At 33.6% G+C, this 17,201-nt stretch overlaps 5 protein-coding genes across 7 annotated transcripts; 4 read left to right on the forward strand and 1 right to left on the reverse strand.

Moving 5' to 3' along the window:
* Positions 1–606: 606 nt before the first annotated feature.
* LOC141687493 (receptor-like protein kinase ANXUR1) lies at positions 607–3,433 on the forward strand. The gene has a single exon (XM_074492790.1). It carries the CDS (start codon positions 757–759, stop codon positions 3,145–3,147), a length of 2,391 nt encoding a protein of 796 aa, XP_074348891.1. The 5' UTR covers positions 607–756; the 3' UTR covers positions 3,148–3,433.
* A 950-nt stretch (positions 3,434–4,383) lies between these two features.
* Positions 4,384–9,124, forward strand: LOC141686858 (peptidyl-prolyl cis-trans isomerase CYP21-4-like). Of its 2 annotated transcripts, none has more exons than XM_074491951.1 (8): positions 4,384–4,527; positions 5,406–5,606; positions 6,658–6,697; positions 6,786–6,836; positions 7,139–7,224; positions 7,972–8,109; positions 8,222–8,375; positions 8,663–9,124. In XM_074491951.1, the coding sequence occupies exons 2-8, from the start codon at positions 5,455–5,457 to the stop codon at positions 8,747–8,749; spliced, it is 708 nt and encodes a 235-aa protein (XP_074348052.1). In that variant the 5' UTR covers positions 4,384–4,527; positions 5,406–5,454; the 3' UTR covers positions 8,750–9,124. The 2 variants fall into 2 exon arrangements, with proteins under 2 accessions (XP_074348052.1, XP_074348053.1); XM_074491952.1 differs by having other exon boundaries at positions 4,402–4,527; positions 5,442–5,606.
* Positions 9,125–10,073: 949 nt separating this feature from the next.
* Positions 10,074–13,157, forward strand: LOC141686589 (beta-carotene isomerase D27, chloroplastic). 2 transcript variants are annotated; one of them, XM_074491613.1, is made up of 8 exons: positions 10,074–10,233; positions 10,330–10,425; positions 10,641–10,742; positions 10,994–11,093; positions 11,229–11,320; positions 11,425–11,505; positions 12,168–12,236; positions 12,614–13,157. In XM_074491613.1, exons 1-8 carry the CDS (start codon positions 10,111–10,113, stop codon positions 12,749–12,751), a joined length of 801 nt encoding a protein of 266 aa, XP_074347714.1. In that variant the 5' UTR covers positions 10,074–10,110; the 3' UTR covers positions 12,752–13,157. The 2 variants fall into 2 exon arrangements, with proteins under 2 accessions (XP_074347714.1, XP_074347715.1); XM_074491614.1 differs by having other exon boundaries at positions 12,948–13,157.
* A 330-nt stretch (positions 13,158–13,487) lies between these two features.
* LOC141686278 (uncharacterized) lies at positions 13,488–13,973 on the forward strand. The gene has a single exon (XM_074491322.1). It carries the CDS (start codon positions 13,488–13,490, stop codon positions 13,971–13,973), a length of 486 nt encoding a protein of 161 aa, XP_074347423.1.
* A 161-nt stretch (positions 13,974–14,134) lies between these two features.
* On the reverse strand, positions 14,135–14,596 carry LOC141686279 (agamous-like MADS-box protein AGL61). The gene has a single exon (XM_074491323.1). It carries the CDS (start codon positions 14,594–14,596, stop codon positions 14,135–14,137), a length of 462 nt encoding a protein of 153 aa, XP_074347424.1.
* Positions 14,597–17,201: the final 2,605 nt, after the last annotated feature.

The following is a 17,201-nucleotide window of genomic DNA, read 5'->3' on the forward strand; positions in this document are numbered from 1 at the left end:
ATTGAGCACCTTTCATTTGGCAACAAGATTTAACTTTTGAATGTCAACTGTAAAGTGCGCTTCCATTGTTTCTTTAGAACCTATAATGGTTTAAAGCAAATGAAGTTGCTTACAGCACCATGGATAATGATATTATCAATTGTCCAGTTTCAACGGCTTTCCCAGAGATGTTATGATCATGCTTGTTTCTACTGTTTGTTAGTTTTAAGTAACAGATAGAAATAAAAAGAACAAAATGAAAATTTTGCAATAAAATTGAGTAAGGGCGCTGAAATAGTTAAAATGAGATGTATTTTTATTGTTTTTAGCTATATTTAGTAAGAAGAAAGAATTACATCAAAATAACAATCCTTGTTGAGTTTTCAGGCAATTTGGGTTGGCCTATCTCCCTCTCTATGGCCGACCAGAGATAGATTAGCATAGCGCAACCCCTTTGTCCCGAAAACAAAGTCTCAATCTTTGTTTCTCAGGCGTACAGGAAAACATTCAACCTTTGATCTCGTCTTACATTCCGAGATTTCTTTGTTTTCCTGTACGCCAAGACTAGCCATGCATTCCAATTTCTGTTGTGTTTTTTTTCTCGTGTATTTATGCATCATCTTCAATGTCATTCATGCACAACCTGGTCCTGGACCAACAAAGATTCTTCTGAGCTGTGGAGATCAGAAGGGTGGCAATGATGCCGATGGCAGAAAATGGGAGCCTGATTCAAAGTATCTCGTAAATTCGGATAAATCGGTGGAATCCAAAGCCGAAATGCAAGATTCTTCACTCCCTTCTGAAATTCCATATATGACTGCTAGGATTTTTAATGCCGAGACTTCATATAAATTTTCTGTGAACGGAAGCAGTAGGATTTTTCTTAGGCTACATTTCTATCCATCTTCGTATCCGAATGTTAATATTTCCAACTCTTATTTCTCGGTTAAAGCTGGTGGACTTACCCTCTTGAACAATTTTAGTGCTGCCACAACTGCCCTGGCTTTATCACAGGCTTACATAATTAAAGAGTATACATTGGCACCTTCAAATTCGAATGACTTGAGTCTAACTTTCAAGTCTTCCGATAAGTATAGTGGGAGTTTTGCTTTTCTTAATGGAATTGAGGTAATAGAAACACCGGAGATGTTTGATGATAATACAGGAATGGTGGGATTTTCTGGTGGTGATTCGGAGGTGACAGTGGAGGCCACGACAGCCAGCATGGAGACAATGTACAGGTTGAATGTTGGTGGACAATTTGTTCCGCCAACAAAAGATTCAGCTGGTTTAATGAGGAGTTGGTATGATGATACAGCTTATATATTTGGTGCCTCTAGTGGTGTCACTAATAAGGCCAATACTACAATCAGAGTTGGAGGTTTGGAAGATATTGTAGCCCCTCTTGATGTGTATAGCACTGCAAGAACTATGGGTCCGGATCCAAATATTAATAAGAATTATAACTTGACATGGGTTTTTGAGGTTGATGCTAATTTTACCTATCTTGTGAGGCTTCATTTTTGTGACTATCTATATCAAAAGGTTAATCAAAGGGTGTTTGAGATTTTTATCAATAACCAAACTGCATCAGATACCTTGGACATCATTGCATTGGCAGGCGGAGTAAACCAGCCTATAAAAAAGGATTTTGCTGTACATGTGAGTGGTAAACAGGACAATAATGAGATTTGGGTGGCACTTCATCCTAATGTAGGTGTTAAGCCTGAGTTTTATGATGCAATGTTGAATGGATTGGAGATATTTAAGCTTGGTGATGCAAACTCGAACTTGGCAGGACCCAACCCAGAGTTATCAGATTTAATGCGTAAACAACAGGAGCACAATAACAAGAAATTTGCTCCAAAGAAAAGCTACTTAAGTGCAATAATTGGTGGAGCTGCAGGTGGTGCTGCTGCTTTTGGCATTGCGGCTGCCATAATATTTGTTGTCAATAACAGGAAAAGGAGACAGCCAGGGGATTCAATATCTAGTTGGCTGCCACTTTACGGACACTCTCATACTTCAGCTACTAATGTCTCTGGAAAGAGCCATGGTAGTGCAGCTATTTCATCTGATGCAGCCGCCAATTGCAGGTATTTCTCCTTGGCTGAAATCTTACAGGCAACCAAGAACTTTGACGAATCTCATGTTATTGGTGTTGGTGGATTCGGGAAGGTCTATAAAGGTGTTATTGATGGAGATATGAAGGTGGCTATTAAAAGATCAAACCCCTCTTCAGAACAAGGGGTTAATGAATTTCAGACCGAAATTGAGATGCTTTCAAAGCTGAGGCATATGCATTTGGTGTCCCTGATTGGGTTTTGTGAAGAGGGTAATGAGATGGCACTGGTTTATGACTACATGGGAAAAGGAACTTTGAGGGAACATCTTTATAATAAAAATAAAGTCACTCTTTCTTGGAAGCAAAGGCTGGAAATCTGTATTGGTGCAGCAAGGGGATTGCATTATCTACACACTGGGGCCAAGTACACAATTATTCATAGGGATGTCAAGACCACCAACATTCTTCTGGATGATAAATGGGTTGCAAAAGTATCTGATTTTGGGTTATCTAAAACAGGTCCCAACATGAGTCAAAGCCATGTTAGCACTGTTGTAAAGGGTAGCTTTGGTTACTTGGATCCAGAGTATTTCAGAAGACAACAGTTGACAGAAAAATCTGATGTTTATTCATTTGGGGTTGTTCTTTTTGAGATTTTGTGCGGAAGACCCGCTCTCAATCCTAGCCTTCCCAAGGAACAGGTAAGCCTTGCTGATTATGCTATGCATTGTCTGAGAAAAGGGACATTGGACGAGATAATAGATCCCCACCTCAAAGGAAAAGTAAATCCCGAGTGTATAAAGAAATTTGCTGAATTGGCTGGAAAGTGTTTAGCTGATCATGGAACGGATCGCCCCTCAATGGGAGACGTCCTATGGAACCTTGAATTTGTTCTGCAACTGGAGTCAAATTCCACCAGTGTGAATCATTCTCCAGCACCAAGTGGAAGCATTGACTATGACAATGTTAAACAGATTGATCACGACACTTTAATGGCTATGCACAGGAGCACTCTAAGCCTTGGAAGCGAACACGATGAAAAAGAACAATCAGATAATCCTGATGAGATCTTCTCACAAATTGTCAACCAGAAGGGGAGGTGAGCAGGAGATAAATCCAATTGAATCTTCTTGATTAGACGAGTGGTAAGGGCTAGTGCTGCAAGCTTTAAACTCAATCCATGGAATGTGAGCAAACCAATTAATCATTGGGGCTACCTTATAAATACATAATTATGTGTCTTAAGACCTCTATATATTTTTTATATTCAGTCTCTATTTACTGAAGAATATGCATTGCAAAACCAATAGCACCTCCCGGTCTTCCAAAGTTGGTCTGTACTTTAAATTATATAAATGATTTAATAACAAAAAATCAGAATTATTCCTCTCTTCGCTCTAATTTAATTCATAATTTAATGATCATCAGATCAAGATAACCTTTTTCAGTAATTTTGCAAGAGACTTCATATACATTTTCTCTAGACTTATTCTGCATTCATCAACTTCATGTTTGCTCTAATTGTCCGAACCATCTGGCAGCAAGAACATAAAATCACATATTGGTATCTGTTTAAAATGTCAAGGGTAGCAAGAACTGCAAATGTAATTAATACTTGTACACAATCTTACCAAAACCTTGAATTGATAATTTACAATAAAATCAAAATTGTTTGCCAACCAGCAAGTACGAGCATAAATGGCCATATCGCGGTGGAAGCAGCCGTGCATCACGTGACATTATTCCTGGATTATAGTAGACATTGATATCAGGAGGCAGCAATGGCCTTGCATGTAGCATTGTTGTTAGATTATGATACCCAGGACTACAAGGCTGCAGCTTCTGCTGCAGAAACGGCAAACTTGCCATGGAAGTCTTGACAACTGATATAGGAATAATTTAAGTTCTGATGTTCTCTAAAATGTAGTATGTTATGTCTAGGGGTGCTATGCGATTTTGTGGCTTGTAACTTTTGTGTCTGTAAGGCTGTAACTGTTAACTGTGAAGTGTGACCTGTTCTGTTCTTGATTTATATCAATTGAATCAATAACTAAATGTAAATCTAGCATGAATGCATTTAAATTGTGGCCAAATTTCTTTAGCAGTGGTAAACATAGGAAACATGAATTAGCAATGTCCTGATATTTTACATTGAAGGGTAATAAAAATTAGTTACCCAAATGGCCAACCAAAATAACTAACCAGAAAAACAAAATAAATTCAAAAAATTAAAATTCTCCTAATATAATATCATAAATTTTAAAATAAATATATTAAACAATTTATAAAATGGTTCGAGTTTTTTTTGTGATAAATATATTTCTAAAAAGTTACTCGCACAGTTTTTTTTGTATGGAGGTTTTATAAGAGAAAAGTTAAATTATCCATATTTCAGAATTCATGTTCTTGTTCAAACAAAAGTTTTAGAGAGAAAAGCGTAAAAGCCAAATCAAAAGTACACATCAACAGTTCGATCTATACTTGTAAGTAAATTCAATTTCTTGATCTCGAATTTATATAAGAGTTTGTATAATTTGGAATTTTAACTTCTTTTTGAGTATTTGTTCATGTACTAATTGTGTTTTGATCAGTAAATTTTTGATCTTTATTGTTTAGAATATGCTGATTATCTGTTTTTTGGATTCTGTTTAGTTTTCTTGAATTTTTAGTGAAGGCTTCATATCAGTTGTGCACTCACGTGCTATACCCCTATCCTATGTATGCAGACAGAGATATAGTAGGAAGGATTGGTTGTATGTATTATGTATCAAGTGTTTGTTTGTGTGTGTGTTTAAGAGATTGAGAGAGAGGGAGAAAGAGGAAGAGGGAGAGAGAGAAGGGGGGAGGGAGACAGAGGGAGAGGGAGAGGGAGAGGGAGAGAGGGTGGGAGGGAGGGAGGGAGAGAGGGTGGGAGGGAGGTAGAGAGAGAGAGAGAGAGAGAGAGAGAGAGAGTATGTGTGCACATAATTCAAGTTACTAGATTTTTGAACTAGAAATGATAACTGACAGTAATAATAATCAAAAAGTGGAATATGCTGCTGGTGAAGAAACAGTAAATAACATACATACATTGTCTCTTTCTTACAGTGTTCTGCTAATAAATTCGGAGAACAACGTATGTAGAAATTAATGAATATGTGTGGAACAATTGTGATCAGGCTAAAATTGTTTTCACTATAGACATGGAAAAGAACTATTCTTACTAGAGCACAACTGCATATATTGATATAGAACAAATGTACTATTATACCATAGCAACAAACTCAGGATTGTGTTTCTTAAATTGTATATCAGTAGTTGATATATTTACTTAAGTGTGGATTGTGGAAATTGGTGACCTTGAGATTTGACTTGTGGGCAGGCTTTATTTGACTAAATATACCATTTTAAACTGAAGTTGTACAAGCTTCATGGCTAAAATTAAACCTCAAGCTCTACTACAGCAAAGCAAGAAGAAGAAAGGGCCTAGCCAGATTAGTTCCAGTACAATTGTCTTGTATGGCGTTGTTGTCATTCTATTGGTGTTCCTCGTCTTAGCCTCGTACAGACATTGGATTCAAAGGTTTGTAAATTCTTGTCCTGGTTTCTTTTATATTTTATAGTAATGAAATTGGATAACGACGACATGTTTGGATCTTTGGCTTGCACACTGTTGTTTGAAACTGGCACTGTTGTCGGATAGCCTTCGCATAAATTCATAAAATTTTACAAGATTGACGTGCCAATAACTAGTGAAAATCATTTTTTTTATCTACAACAGAGCATAAATCAACACCCCCACCTTTTGGAGATTTATTCAAGAACTTTACAACAATATGCTGATCAACAACTATTTGCAAGTAATGAAGAATATAAGCAATTTTATCGTGAAAACCTTGGAAGTCGAAACTTAGAACCATGTAAGCATTGTATTTTATTACCTGGTGGACACCTTATTATCATTAGTTGGCAATTCAATTAGACAGTAAAAACTTGCCACTGAAAGACTCTATTAAGTACAAAGTTGGGCTGTCAAGCAATGCTGGTTATGAATTAGTCCCCACTTTTAAGTCAATATTCTTACTGTTTTCCACAGTTCGCTCATTCCTGAGGATCCCTGTTATGTGATTCTCGTTATATAGCAATATGTTAGATTCTTGTCGCGTTAGTCTTGCAACAAATAATGAGGATGCTGTAAGTCTAATTGTCATTGTCAAATACTACAAAAGCTAATATTTATGTAAAATATTTGGGCTCATATTATAAATTGCTTTAAAAAGTTATATAGAATTATTATGTTTAATGTGTTGTAATATCAGCGAGTCAATACGCATGGTTCTACGTTTTGTGTATGTTGCTTTCCTCGTTCTCGTTCCGGCACCGAACCATTCCACCATCCAAGTAACCTTTGTAGTATACTTAGTACTGTAATATGGAAACGTACTGGATGGTTTACATTAAAATATGCCCATTCATGAATGTATCATACGGTATTCACATGATAAACCTTAAATAGGATGCCTGTTAGTAGAACAACCAGGCCATAGTCCTCAATATTGTACTTGAATATTATTATGCTGTATGAACCTGAATGTTGTAATGGCTTTTAAGAATGTCCATAATCATTGGCATAGGTCAAGGGTTCAGACAAGTGAAGGGCTACCAGTACGTAAGGTAAACATATTTTTAACTTCTAGATAATTTATGCTCTGAATAATTATCTATTCAATAGCATCTGCTCATACTTTTGTCTGTGCTGAAGAAATTAGGTGCATATGATGGTTCCAAGAGATCGGATATGCCCAGATATGCGGTATGAATTTTTAAATAGTATCTAATTGTAACTAGATATACATTATTACCTTCGAAACTGACCCTTATCTGTAAAGTGATTTTTATAGTGTGCATGTTCATTGTATTTCGTAATGCAGTTTCCTAAATCCTCTGAAACTAATTTATTTTTTGCTTTTGAGATGGCTATGTCCTTGGACATGACTGATAAGCTATTTTGTTTATACAAAGTTCTCTTCCCCAGTTCTCTGCTTCTAGTTTTTCTGGCATATGATTTGGTCTGAGCTTTCTCACTGGAGTATCTTAACGTAATATCAATCACAGATCCTCAATACTTCTAAAGGCATGATAACCGTGGAACTCTACAAAGACGATGCTCCTGACGTTGTTAATGAATTTATTGATGCTTGGTAAGTATGTTCAGATCTTTCCTCCCTTTTAGTCCTTTCTTATGTAGCCAAAAATGAAATGTACATGCAGTGCCTTATCCACATGCTAGACGCGCTGTAATTTACTTTCCATAATTTAATAAGATGTTAATATTTTTTTTTTAAAAAAATCATCATTTTTAATCAGAGATGTAATTGCGGGTACCTGTTAACTGGTATCTCCTTTTCGAAGCTGTAAATCTTAGATCTTCAGTGTGCCTAATATTTGGCAGGACTTTAAATTCTACATTTGAACATTTACTTGTTCATTAGTCTCAACATAAGGTATGGTCTTTCATGTCTAGTGTGTCATTGTTTAATGAAGTTTAGTTGAATAATTAGTTAAAAATAATGGATTTTTATTTGCATTTTTCACAGAGGATTTTTTTCTGCAATTTTTTTGTAGTTGGGAATTTCTGACATACCCTAGGAGAGGGCAGACCTTGTTCCCATTGTTTAAAAAATCATCTATCTATGAGTATTACCTGATTATATATATATATGTATATATATATATCCATACACACTTACACTTGTACTATGATCTGTGATGGATTAATTTTTAACAGATGTTTTTTTTTAAAAAAAAAAATTCGTTAACCTCTTTCAATATAGAAGCTCGTCTTGTTTTTCGTTCGTACATTTATTGTTTGGATATGAAATGTTAACTCATGGGGTCACTCCAGCCTTGTTACTATTAATTTACACAAAATAAGCTATTTTTTTCAGTACGAATGGACAGTTGAAAGGGATGCAATTTCATCGCGTGATAAAAAATGTTGTAATACAAGGAGGTGGTTCTAAAAGAAATGGTGTTGCAGAATATTGGACATCTAGAGTCGAACATTACAACCAACTGGATACAAGGTTCTTCTTGTTTTCCTTGTATCCGTAGTTTTAATTACAAAACCTAGTGCTAGTAAAATTCTAATTTTTTTCATTGCCACCCTCAACCCTCTATCTTTGTATATCTAACCAGCGTGAAGCATGAGGCGGCGTTTATGATGGGTACTTCGAAGGAAAAACATGACAAGGAAGGTTTTGAGCTAGTTATAACAACTGCCCCAATTCCTGATCTAAATGAGAGGCTTAATGTGTTTGGTCGAGTTATCAAGGGTGAAGATGTTGTTAAGGTGATAATTTACTGAAAACACCATGTCCTTGATAATACGTTCTCTTCTTTTCTTGATAATATTCTTGATTATGATCTCCCAAAAGGTTGTTGCATATAAGAAGCTGGAATTGGATGTTATAGCTGTTAGTTTACTTGCAATTCGATGTCTAACCCTCGTTGCAGGATGTTTCTGGTCGAAAGAAATTATAAGTAGCACTGTAGCAGTACATGTCAACTTATTTGTTTGTTGGATTCAAGTTAGTGTTTAATCTAATGTTATTGCATCTTCCTACTATGTGCTTTCAGGGAATTGAAGAGGTCGACACAGATGAACATTATCGACCCAAATCCGCAATAGGAATCATTGACGTAAAACTGGAGCTGAAAACTTAAAGCTCTGGTGTTTCAGCTAATCATTGCATGGCTCCCTGTCAGTGAATTTATATGAAACAGGCATTCGAAGGAATCTCTTCTTAATATTGTTATTATTCCTTGAGCTTGCAGTGTTCCCTGCTTTTGTGCACTACTATGCTCCTTGTACTAAGGTGTTTTTAGGTGTTTAGAATTTAGCTGTTCCCTAACCCATCACTACTGCATAAGAAAATTTTAGTTCCAACCATTTCCTTGCTTTTAGCCAGAGATCCACTTGTTGAAGCGAGTTCATCTAGTTCATCTTTTATGTTGGCTGACAGAAAAAAAACAACCTTTGTCATGCCCTTAATAACTTTGACTTGTATAATTAATTCAATGTTTGTGAATTTATTTTGTCTTTTTTTTGTCCGCTAATGTTTGTGAATTCTGAAATCTAATATTCCTAACTGGGAAGCTAAAATTTGCAACTGGTAATACGCCTCATTTTTTCACCAGCAAACAGAATCGCCCAAATACCAAAACAAGATTGTATAATGGGTTATTCTCGCCCTTATCCTTATATAATCATCATGCATCAGAAATTGTTGCACGGCCCATGAATTACAAAGAAGTTCACATTATCTTTTTTAATTTTTAAAATAAATTTTGTCTTTTAGAAAATAAAAAACTATATTGAATCCAGGAGTCATCTATCTGTTTTTTTGACAAAGGAGTCATCTATCTGTTTAATGTAGAACAGAAAGCAAGACTATATAAATCGATCATTTTTTTAAAATTTGCCGATAAATTGATAAAAATTAATATTTTTAACTGATTCGATAAATTGATAACAAAAGTGGTAAAATCTGCCCTGTAGTGTAGTCTGCAGTGCACTCAGGACTGCCACAACTGTACTTGAAGGAAAAAAAATACTACTTCCTCCGTGCCCAAACTCTCACTCCGTCCCAACCAGTTTGGGCATAGAGGACAAAAAATCCATTAAAATAATATTAGTTTTGGTAAGATAGTAGGATGAGAGAGAAAAAAAAATGTAATTTAATGAGAAAAAGTATAAAGTTGGGTAAAGTGCTGGGACTAATCAATATTTAATAAATAAAGTGAGTCCAGTGAGAGAAATTAGTAGATGTGGTTTGTTTTTATATTATTAAATTCTTACTATTTTTGGTAAGTTTGAAATGTATATAATTGAATGGTTAAAAAAGGAAAGTATATAAAAATGAATAGGAGAGAGGGAGTATACTCACTCCTTTATGTGCTCTTATGGTAACATTTGGCGGGACTGAAACTAATAGTAAATCAGTAATAAAAGTACATTAATAATCAGTTAAAGTAGTTGTGTAATGAAGCTTATTACTCCTATAGTCCTATTATTAAACTCATATATGGCTCTGCTTCATTCTCCTTTTCTTTCTTGTTCAAATCATCTTCTTTCCCCAAGACTTGAGCTGCCACACAATCAAAACCATAGCTTTCGTAAATCATGTCTCTCTCAATCACAAACAACTGTAAAGTTCTTCCTTTTTCATGATTTAATTTATTTTTCTTGAAATGAACTGTTTATTATTTTTGTTTAATTTCATGTGATTATTGATCATTTGCAGATTAAATCAAAAGCAGTTGAAAGATTAAACACAGAGTACAAACCCAATGTTTTGGATAATCTGTTTCTCAGTTCATTTCGAAATAAAATGGCCCAGGTCACTTCATTTCCAATTTTACCTCTTTTTTGTATTTAGGCTTCAAGTAATTGGATTGTGTACACATGTATTGTTGTTTGTATGACTGTGAAAATGTTGTATTTTTTTTTGTTAATTAGTTTATTAGAATTAAAGAAGGGTAGCAGAAGTGATGAAATTGAATGTTGGGTATTTAGTGTGGCCTTTTTTGAGCTAGACATTTGCATTATAAACAGGAGGCTGGTTGGGATTCTGATAAGCCTGGATACGATGGACTAATTGATGTAGCAAACCGTCTTATGATCGGTCGAAGCAACTCTGAAACAACAGAAGCCGCGGTATTTTGATCTTTCTTTGTTTTTGCTTATCGATGTTAAAGTTCATCAAGGTAAATAGACAGCCTCTGAAAATTAAAGTGGTGATTACTGGAATTGATGCAAAGATTACAAAAGAAGTTAATTTGCATTTCCGTATATTTGGTTCTATATGTCTACATAAATAGTTATACCACACTTTTGTATGATCACACTTTTTCTCCAATTACATGTTCTGTTGGTCACCAATATCAGTAGCTTTGCTCTTAAAACAGGTACGGATATTAAGATCACTGTTTCCTCCATTACTGTTAGAGCTTTACAAATTGCTAATTGCCCCTATTGCTGGAGGGAAAGTGGCGGCCATTATGGTTGGTAAGTTCATCCTTATCAGGGTGCTAGTGAACAAATAAATGTGTGTTTCCTTGTTCTCTGTGGCTCTTTGCTTTGATTACTTGTGCCTTATTATTTACTAGACCGCTAAAAGTTTGCACTTTATGTTCTTTGAAGCTAGGGTAACTGCATTATCTTGTCAATGGCTCATGGGACCATGCACAGTTAATTCGGTTAATCTTCCTGATGGGTCCTCATTAATGACCGGGGTAATGCTTTTTGCCTTTTAAAAGCCTTTCTCCTTTCTTGGTTAATCTTGACTTGTATAATCCCGCAGTCGCCATCTTTATTCTAGTGTAAAATATTATTATAGGTATTTGTTGAAAGATGCAAGTATTTAGAGGAGAGCAAATGTGTTGGCATATGCATTAACACATGTAAGCTTCCTACACAGGTTAGTAGATCTTAAACTTCAATCTTTAGCCTGTATTTCTTGCATCACACCAATCTCATTCTAACCACAAAGGTAATGACAGTGACAGAGCCAGCAAAGATGTTTAGTGTGGTCTGAACATGAAATATAATTGCGTGCGTGTGTGTGGATATCAACTTCAAAATATATTATAAAGATAATATTATTTAAAATTAATCCCAGACATTTATAATGATCTGCAGGCTTTATGCTTCAAGTTTTTCCTTAATTGTTTGATTGTCGACACTTGATATTACCTAAAAAATATCTTCTTTCTGTATATTTTTTTTCTGAGCAAGGAGTGTTTAATTAGCCATTCATCCCATTCTTATTATGACAAGTTAAACAAATCGTATACAAACATGTAGTGATGTATAAGTTGTTAAGAGGCGGTCATTGCGTTTCAATAATACACATTGGACTATTTTATAAAATTGTATATGGGCACTGGATAAGAAATCAGACTTTCCTTGCACTCAAAATCAGTAGTGCTAGTCTGAGTAATTTCAAAAGTCTCAACTTTATTACAGAAATAATATCTCTTGCTGACTGAAATTAGTGGTGGTCTTTAAAAGGATGTTTCATAAATGTGGTACATGAAATGTGAGACAGAGTCTGATATTGTTGCTCAATGGTTATTTCAGACTTTTATGAAGGAGGGCATGGGGGTTCCCTTGTTAATGGAGCCAAATTTCAGTGATTATAGCTGTCAGGTATGTGACCTCTAAAACTAATTGAGTTTTACATGGTAGATATCACAATCCAATTTAAGATTTTATTCTTGTGCCGGTGCTGCTTCTTTTCTGGCATTCTTCTGTCCATCTATAATACTAGTCTGCTGCTTTATCTTTTTATGATTATCTCAGAGCATACACATCAATGCTAGGTTAAATGAAAGAAATAACATCTGTTTACTATGGATTTGAAAACTGGCAAGCAATGTTCCTTTGTTTTAGTATGGTTTTAGAAATATTCAGTTGTAATTGGAACTAAAGAAATTACTACTGCATTGAAACTGTTTTTTTCAACGTTTTACTACTGTATCTAATAAGCCCTTTCTTTAATTTTTGGTTTTTGATTTTGAGGGCAGTTTAAATTCGGTGTTATGCCACCCCTACCGGAAGATGATATTATTCTCAAAGAACCTTGCTTGGAGATGTGCCCAAATTCCATTAGAAGAAAACAAGTCACTAATAACACTAAAGCATCTAAATGTCCCAAGGCATAGACTTGATGCCATCTCTTCCGTCAGTAATAGACATCAAAGATCCGTGCCTTCTGCTTGTTTATTCCGAGCTTCTGCAGCTAAAGTTTAATATAAAGATTCTATTGTCTCAGCGTCTTCAACTAATTAGAATTTAAATACATAATTTTACAATTTTTGAGATTGACTACTTCAAAAAAAATTGTCTGCGCTATTTCAGCGAGGATGCCTTAGGGGTTAATGCAAACAAGGAGAGCTAGATACAAATGTTTGCATGAAGAAGAGAAGGTCTGTAATCAAGTGATAAAGAAGCACTTAAGTTGTAATTTGTAATTATATCACTGTTTTCTTGTACGTAACATGCGTGTACATACGTTACTACTCTACAGTCGATAGTAATTTAACTACATAAAATAGATTTTCTCAAGTACATTTTATGTTTTCGCTTGTAGAGGTACATTATCCAGAGATGGTTGCTCATTGCTCTGTTTCTGTCTGTCATATTAATAGCATGTAATTCTTCATCAAGGTAAATCTAATTTTAATCTACTGGCTTTACGAGGAAGCCCCAATTAAAGTTCATGAGAATCCTTTATTCATGCTTGGCACTCTTAATTCCTTAATATCTGGGTATAAAATCCAACCACCCTTCCCACAGAATCTCAATCTTTTGAGATTCAGGTCTTTATAATTTCACCAGGACCTCTTCCAATCTCTCCCTCCCTTGGTTAGCCCACTCTCTTCTCCAGTAGAAGAGACCATGGCTTCCAACATCAACCAGGTGCTCCTCATCGTCTCAATCGCCTCGCTTCTTGCCTTATTTCCTCAGGTGGAATCGACCTTCACCTCTATATCACCTGCACCTGCTGATGCCAAGAGCCAGATGAACCAATTCATTAGGTCCACCATGGTTATTGGAATGCATAGAACTAGAGAATACCTACAGGGCATCGAGATGCAGGTGAAGGATCCAGCTACCTCGGAAACAACAATTGGATGCCTCAAGGAATGCAAAGAAATGTTTGAAGCAGCCCTTGATGACATGAAGAAAACCATTGAAGACATAGCAGCAGAGAACTATTACATGGTCAATATGGATATTAGTTCAATTTCCACAAATATCGATACCTGCAGAACATGTTACAGGGAGAGGGCAGGAGAAGATCTTGAAGTTAAAAAGTTTAGTGATTGGGTCATGGGGATCAATAATGATTGTCTTGACAAGCTTGAGACTGTCACCTCTTAATTATTTATGAAATACATTCAATATTGATATTATATGCAAAGGAAATATAGCAGGTTGAAAATCATAATTGAAAAACTTCTATTGCAAAGCTAGAAAAAGCAATTACATTACATTAATCTTCTAAAAAAGCATGGAATTATAAGATGTACATAATGATATAATCATGCATTAATATCACTTATATTTTTAATCAACCTATCTCTAGCTTGCTCCAAATCTTTCTTAACTTTAAGAAGATCATCAACACTATCACAACCCTCCAAATCCACTCTCTCTAAACATGACTTCAACGCTTCAATCTCATGACAATCTTTATCTTCATCATAATTAACACCACCATGAGTACTAGGATTATCACTTCTAACATTATCTTCATCAGCAGCAGCAGCACTAGCAGTTGCATTATGGTAGTACTTGTCAACAGTGTCAGTGAAACATGGTTCGCCGTAAATATATGGTTTTCCTGCCGGAGAAAAAACAAGAATGGCTATCTTAGCGCCGGAAAGAGCATGAAGTTGATGAGCTTTCTTGAAAAGACCTTTGCGTCTCTTTGAGAAAGCAACCATTCTATCTTGTTCCTTTTCTTTCATCTTTATCTCTATCTTCTTCTTTCCTGTACCCATGTTCTTTTTATCTTCTTACGTGTGTGCGCAAAATTATAGAAGAGATGGACGAGAATCAATGGATTCCAACCCTAAAACTGATGTATTATTATGAACATAGCTGCATGTATATATAGGCTAAGCTTGTACATCTTCTAGGGATGTTTGGAAAGTCGATACCATTCCTAAATCTAATCCGTAACAACTTCTAAAACAAAGCTGTTAACAACTTCTAAAACAAGTAAGTTTCCTAATGGGTATAAACTTTCAATTTTTTATCAGTAAATAATACTCCCCCGTCCCTTCCCTTTTTGGTTGTGTGCAGTCTGACATGAACAGAAGTTTATTAATTTATACTCCTTAATGAGCCAAATAAAATTAGTAATTTTTTTTATCATTAATTAAGTAATATTAAATAAATTATATTAAAAAAGTTAATTATAAGATAATATTTAATTATTTTTAAATTATCTAAAATAAAAAATATTTGATTGATAAGATAATTAGAATTTATATTCTTTATTAATAAGCAAAATCATGTTTTATTACAACACAAAAAATAAAAAATTATAAATGTACCAAATTTTGATACTCCCCGACACAAATTGAATTGACTTCTATTCTTTCTCTAAATTTTATTTTCTATTTAGTTAGTGATTATGCCAGCGTTTATTTATTTTTAATTTGAAAAATATTTTTTATTAATAATTAAGTAATATTAAATAAATTATATTGAACAATCTAATTATAAGATAATTATCAAATAATATTAATTTATATTAAATTATCTAAAATAACAAATATTTCGTTCATAAGATAATTATACAATTCGTTTTAAAAAACAAAATTAATATGTTAGATTTTTATAACAAGTAAAACAATGCATTAATAAAATTATTATGAAAAATTTAATATCTCATTTGATTCTTTTTAACTACATATTTATTCTTTATGAATATCAATTTAATATTTCATTTAATATATTAATTTTGATATGTATTTCACACTACAAATACTAATTTGATACTTAAATCTGTTTCGCATTAGGGCTGTCAAAAACATTCGAAAAATCCGATATTCGTTCGAAAAATCCGCATCCGTATTCGAGAAAAAGCGGATATTATCCGTATCCGAGAAAAAGCGGATATTATCCGTATCCGAATTCGGGATATTCGAATCCGAAACTAAATACATATATGATATATAAATTATATAAATATATAATTATACATAATTTAAAATTTGTTTTTTTAGTTTATAGTGTGTGTAAATGTATTAAATAATACATTTATACAAATTTTATATAATTGTATACATACTTTATACATATATAAATATATTATTTGTATTTAATCGTCGAAAATGTTCTATAATCATCGTCAAAACGGTAGTGGCAACAAAAAATTTAAAAAATCCGATATTTGTCTGAAATATCTGCATTCGTATCCGAAAAAAGGCGGATATTATCCATATCCGAAATAAAGCGGATATTATTCGTATTCGAATCCGATGATTGCGGATGCGGATACGGATATAGGCATATCCGTATCCGCATCCGTATCCGAATTATCCGTTTGACAGCCCTACTTCGCATGCGCTATCAACTATTTATACTATGAAGCGAAACCATGTTATATTAGAATACAAAATTATTAAATCTTAGTCCTCACTTGGAAAAATTATTTAACTATTTTTAAAATTTTATATAATTAAATCTCAACTTACACGAATTGACTTCTACTTTATATACTTTATTTTCACGTTAATTTCTATTTGTTAGTGTTCATGCAAGCATTGATTTAATTTTAAATAATCGTATTAGTAAAAGGTAACATATTAGATTAATATAATAAGTAAAATAATTAAGTGTATAACTAGAAATATAGCTAGATTTATAGGCCATATTAGTAAAAAAAGAATTATACTGTAAAATTATATAATTACATGTGACTTCCATTTCTTTTAACTATATAATTTAAACATTTATTCATTTTTTTAATCTGTATTTCACACGAATTATTTTGAATTTTAATTTTATACAAATAATAATTTGATATTATTTTTAATCCCGGCCTCCTACTTTGCACGGGTTAACAACTAATATTTAATAATTGAATAAAAAAGAAAATAATTATCATGAAAATTATGTTTAATCTATTTTAGTATATAATTTTAATTTTTTTTCGAAATAATATAAAAATTATTTAATTGATAAAAAGAAACTATAACGACTAAAAGAGTAACTTCTTTCCTAAAACAATTACAAAAGAGGAATCTTTTAACACTGGCTATGAATCTTTAAAACGATTTACCCCTCAGTTCTTGCCCAGACAAATTTAAGGAGATTTTTGTATGTGAAGTACTTGTTTTATTAAGGGATAATTGTACAGCCAATGGATGGAATTTTTCTAGACTGTTATAAAGTTGTTATCCACTTTTAAATATAAAAACATTAAGCTTTAGACTTTACTGGATTAATTAGTGAAGCTTAAATAGTTTCTGAACTCAAAACAGGATATAAAATATTAATTTATTAAGTAAAATAATTTCACAATATTTAGAAAATATGCCCTAGGAACATGAGATACAATTAAAAAAATTCTTTAATAAATAATAAAACAATTTC

This window comes from Apium graveolens, chromosome 9, assembly GCF_009905375.1.
Source record: "Apium graveolens cultivar Ventura chromosome 9, ASM990537v1, whole genome shotgun sequence".
In the NCBI taxonomy this organism is placed as follows: domain Eukaryota; kingdom Viridiplantae; phylum Streptophyta; class Magnoliopsida; order Apiales; family Apiaceae; genus Apium; species Apium graveolens.

What these genes read in the sequence shown, in the direction of transcription:
- LOC141686858 (XM_074491951.1), top strand. Translation starts at nt 5,455, where the DNA reads ATGGCTAAAATTAAACCTCAAGCTCTACTACAGCAAAGCAAGAAGAAG. An exon ending in CGGATATGCCCAGATATGCG is followed by an intron (nt 6,837 to 7,138) that starts GTATGAATTTTT and finishes TATCAATCACAG; the next exon opens with ATCCTCAATACTTCTAAAGG. An exon ending in TACAACCAACTGGATACAAG is followed by an intron (nt 8,110 to 8,221) that starts GTTCTTCTTGTT and finishes ATATCTAACCAG; the next exon opens with CGTGAAGCATGAGGCGGCGT.
- LOC141686278 (XM_074491322.1), top strand. Translation starts at nt 13,488, where the DNA reads ATGGCTTCCAACATCAACCAGGTGCTCCTCATCGTCTCAATCGCCTCG.
- LOC141686279 (XM_074491323.1), bottom strand. Translation starts at nt 14,596, where the DNA reads ATGGGTACAGGAAAGAAGAAGATAGAGATAAAGATGAAAGAAAAGGAA.
- LOC141686589 (XM_074491613.1), top strand. Translation starts at nt 10,111, where the DNA reads ATGGCTCTGCTTCATTCTCCTTTTCTTTCTTGTTCAAATCATCTTCTT. An exon ending in AGTGGCGGCCATTATGGTTG is followed by an intron (nt 11,094 to 11,228) that starts GTAAGTTCATCC and finishes TGTTCTTTGAAG; the next exon opens with CTAGGGTAACTGCATTATCT. An exon ending in TCAGTGATTATAGCTGTCAG is followed by an intron (nt 12,237 to 12,613) that starts GTATGTGACCTC and finishes TTTTGAGGGCAG; the next exon opens with TTTAAATTCGGTGTTATGCC.
- LOC141687493 (XM_074492790.1), top strand. Translation starts at nt 757, where the DNA reads ATGCAAGATTCTTCACTCCCTTCTGAAATTCCATATATGACTGCTAGG.